The 5,000-nt window shown below is 25.8% G+C and overlaps 1 protein-coding gene across 1 annotated transcript in view; it reads right to left on the minus strand.

Annotated features, from left to right (window-relative positions):
- LOC101886260 (pituitary tumor-transforming gene 1 protein-interacting protein) overlaps positions 1 to 5,000 on the minus strand; it is a 29,690-nt gene that overhangs the window by 11,086 nt on the left and 13,604 nt on the right. The window contains exon 6 of the mRNA XM_021467055.3: positions 3,313 to 3,359. Coding sequence (XP_021322730.2) covers positions 3,313 to 3,359 — 47 coding nt within the window. The remainder of the gene's footprint in view (positions 1 to 3,312; positions 3,360 to 5,000) is intronic.

Genomic DNA, 5,000 nt, shown 5'->3' on the forward strand with positions numbered 1-5,000 from the left:
GTGAATCGGCCTTCAGCTACTAACAGCGCCCCCTGCTGCTGGAATCAGCTACCAGAAATGATCAGATGTGCTCCAATATTAGGCACATTCACATCAAGACTGAACACACATCTGTTTATCTGTGCCTTTACAGAATGAGCACTGTGCTACATCCCACAGATCACACTATTGTGTCTTTCTTTTATTTTTCATTCTTTTAAAACCTGTTTAACACATTTTATATAGTTATTAATGGTTTTTATTATTTTAATCATTTATCATATTATTTAATCATATTTGTTTTCTTCTTTCTTTTATTCCTGTGTATGTAAAGCACTTTGAATTACCATTGTGTGCTATAGAAATAAACTTGCCTTGAGTTAAAATAAAAATCGACTCATTTAAAAAGATGCAATAAAGTAAATGCTGATGCAATACTAATGCTTTTGCCTGTAGTGTCCTGCATTGGTGCTAATAATAATAATTTTTAAGCCTCCTCTAAGTGATTTAATTCAGAAAGATTGAAAGTAGAGTCAGTCTAATATAACATGCATGTGCCGTTTTCTGTGTTGCACAGATAATTGTTCTTGAATAATGAACTGGAAGGACATGCAGGTTGTGCATCTGGTAAAGCCTTATACATAATAGGTCTAATTCATAAATAATTATGGTTTAGTCTGAGTAATTAGCACCAACATTTAAATATTTAAAGAATTAAGAAGCTGGTTATGTTCACACAGTGTGTTTAAACCCCTTATAAATGTGATTTCTGCATAATAGCTCCCCTTTAATATCACACATTTATAATCTTCACAGAGGAGCTGCATTGATCGGGTGGTGTTGCACAAAACAGTCGATAACTAGAAAACGCTGCTGAATCAAGCATTACTGAGAGCAACACAATGAAGAAGATCAATACACGTGACAGAACGAGAGGAGAAAACAACTCTATATGATGAATCACAACACAATATTACACCAAAAACAAATAGTTGAAGATGTATTAGTGACGTTAACTCAACGATGACAATAAGACGTTCTGCAGAGTTGATGCAGAATCACTATAAAAGATAAATCTGAGTCTCAGCCATGATTATAGGGCCAATTATTGAGGTGCAAAGCCAGCAGTGATGAACAAACCTCTGAAAAATCATCTTCAAAACCTTCTGTACTGAAGGCTTCTGCTGGTTATTGTTAACAGTGCATACAGTATATGTACACAGCTCTTTAAAGGTTTGTGGTCATAAGATTAACATGAAAACTTATTTATCAAGAATGCACAAAACTTTATTAAATTAAGACATTAATAAAATGACAATTTTTTTTTGATCTTTGCTCATTAGCTAAAATAATAAAAATAATTATCAGTATTGTTATTACACAACAACAACAATAATAAGTATATTAAAAACAGAAATATCAACATAATAATAAGTCATAATAATCAATAAGAATAAGCATAATAAGTAATGATATTAATGATAATATTAATATTAATAATAATAGTAATAATAATAGTAATTATAATAACAACAATATTAAGTATATTAATAAACAAAAATATCATTGTAACAATAAGTAACAATAATAATAAGTAATAATAATATTATTATTATTAATAATAATAATAATAATAATAATATGCATAAGCAATAAGAAGAAGAAATAAAAAGAATAATAATAATAGTAATAAGTAATGATAATAATGATAATAATAATAATAATAAAAATTATAATAGTAATGATTAGTAATAAAAAGTATTAAGTACATTAATATACAGAAATATCATCATAACAATAATTAATAATAATAATAATTATTATTATAATAATAATATTAAGTGATGATAATAATAATAATAATAATAATAATAACAAGTAATAATAATGATAAAGTTATAATTAAAAAAATAATAATAATAAGCAATATTAATAATGAAAATAATAATAATGATAATAATAATAAGCAATAATAATAATACTGATAATAATAATAATAATAATAATAATAAGTAATAATACTAATGATAATAATAATAATAATAATAAGTAAAAACAACAAGTAATAATAATAATATTATTATTATTATTAATATTAAACTTTTCTTGACCACAAAATAATAATAATAATAATAATAATAATAATAATAAGTAAAAACAATAATATAATAATAATAATAATAATATTAATATTAAACTTTTCTTGACCACAAAATAATAATAATAATAATATTAATAATAATAAATGTTTCTTTATTACCAAATCAATAAATTAGAATTTACATCATAGGAATTAATTAAAATTTTCTACACATTCAGGTGAAATATGTTTTAATTTGTAATAAATGTGTATTTCTGTCCAAACACTGTAGTTTTGACCAAATAAATCCATCATTTCTGTCCAATGATAAACATAAGACGTTCATAATTTGCAGCGTATACTTTTAATTTGCTAAGAACAATTTTAGATTTATCTTTTATCTCTTTTTCTAGGAGAAAAGAAGTTGAAAAAGCTGTACAACATACAACAGAAATAATCAAAGATGACTGAGATTTGCTGATGATGTGTATGTCGCTATGTCCCTCATACAGTGGCATTGGTAGTATGTGATGAATCAAATTTTTTCTGACTCGAGTGTTTGTGTAAAATGTCATCTTGAGCAGATACTAATGAATATTATGCCGAGTTTAGACTGCATGACTTTAGCCCTGATATTGACTTAGCGACAGGTTTTGACGTGCCGACAAATGCCAGAAATCTCAGGCAAATCGGTGCTCATTCATACGAGAAACAATCACACAGTGTGATATCAAAGATGCGAACTGAGAATATCATCGTGAGTTCTGATGGAAAAAAAAGCATACTTTGAGCAATAACACAACCAGGTAAAAAAAGAAACGTTTGAAGAAATTGCTAATTCCCTTCAAAAGCCCGGTAAGCAAAATAAGTGCATTTTTACCCCACTAAAGGCTTCTTTCTCATTATGTAGTTTACAACAAAATATATGCTATGTGACCACACGTTGTTTCCATGTCACTTCTTGCAGTTTTCAGACCGAGATGACGCTGTCTGCAATTGTTCCTATTGTAAAGTCATGCAGTGTGAAACTCCCTGTTCCAATCCATCCTGCATTGTGAACACAGCAGAGATGGAACGCTAGCCCAGATAGTCATGCAGTGTAAAAACATCTGTGACGCTACTACTTTAAAAACCTTGAACTCGGCATTAATAATGTTAATAAATCTATGTTAAGCTGCTTTGACACAATCTACATTGTAATCGCGCTATAGAAATAAAGATGATTGAATTAATAAAAGCAGAGCAGCACTCACCATACTTCTTGCGGATTTCGTCATGCTTGGTTTTCCTCTCCACTCTCCTGCAAAATACACACACATCACATTCATTATGCAGATTCCTGACACAACACACTGAAATTCTGTGAAACAAGCAATTAAAACAAAAAATAAATTTAAATACATTTTTTTTTTAAAGTTGAACTTTTGATTTATTTTTGCTTTAAGGATCAGTTGCAGTTAATGGTCAAATTAATACATATGTTAATTAAATGTTAATTTTAATGTTTATTCTTGAAAATCACCTTTGATGTTTTGCCACATTATCTTTTTTAATTAGTTGGTATTAATGCCAATTTAGTTTTAGAGAAATACTACGGTAATACTTGTTTAGTTTATTTAGTTTTTTTAATTTAGTACTAATACTAATATATTAATAGTAGCAGCATACTAACAGCATAGAAGTAAAATAAAACATGTTAATTTTCGTGAAGAAATTCTTCTAACAAAAAAGGTTGCATTTTTTGGTTTCCTTTGCTACAATAACCAAACATTTAATAGTCATTAAGAATAAAACAAAACCATATTAAAAGTAAACAATAGTACTGTCCATATATGTGCCTGATTGGTTTTAATGTGTTGGATTTCAAAATAAAAGTTGTGAGGTAAAACTTGTGATCTGCAGTATTAATAATAATTATAATAATAATAATTATTATTATTATTATTATTATTATTATTATTAATATTATATAAAGCAAATTTAAAACTTAATTCTCAATTAAAGTCAGCTTTATTAGCCCTCCTTTGATTTTTTTTCTTTTTAAAATATTTTTAAAAAGGAAATTTTCACAGAATGTCTCTGAAAAAAAAAGACTTGTTTTATTTCGGCTAGAATAAAAGCAGTTTTTAATAATAATAAAAAAAAAACATTTTAAGGTCAATATTATTAGCCCCTCTAAGCCATTTTATTTTTCAATAGTCTACGTGGTACGCACCAGGCGAAAGTATAAATCCAGTTTGAAACAGAAATTGGGGGGAAAAAAACAGGGGGCTAAAATTCAGAGGGTAATAATTCTGACTTCAACTATGTATTATAAAAACACTACAGCATGATTTTTAAATGTTTTAAAATGAGCTTCTCTTGCTCACCAAGGTAGCATTTATTTGATCACAAATACAAAACATATTGTAAAAACACTGTTTAAAAGCAGTTCATAATTTAATTTAATAATTTATTCCAGTGATTTTAAAGATGAATTTTCAGCTTTATTACTCCAGTCTTCGGTCACAGGATCTTTCAGAAATCACTCTATTATTATTATTATTATTATTAATAATTATTATTATCAATATTATAATTTATTATTATTATTAATATTGTTATTATTATTATTATTATTATTATTGTTGTTGTTGTTATTAATATTATTACTATTATTATTACTATTATTATTATTATTATTATCATCGTTATTATTATTATTATTATTATTATTATTATTATTATTATTTTTGTTATCATTATTATTATCATTATTATTATCATCTTTATTAATATTATTATTAATATTATTATTGTTATCACTATTATTGTTATAATTAATATTTATATTATTATTATTATCATAAATATTATTATTATCATAAGTATTATTATTGTTATTAATGGTAAATGTAATAACAGCAAAAATGACTGGAGTGGTAATTTTATTTGAAATGAA

The sequence above is a fragment of the Danio rerio genome, chromosome 16 (genome assembly GCF_049306965.1).
Source record: "Danio rerio strain Tuebingen ecotype United States chromosome 16, GRCz12tu, whole genome shotgun sequence".
NCBI lineage: Eukaryota > Metazoa > Chordata > Actinopteri > Cypriniformes > Danionidae > Danio > Danio rerio.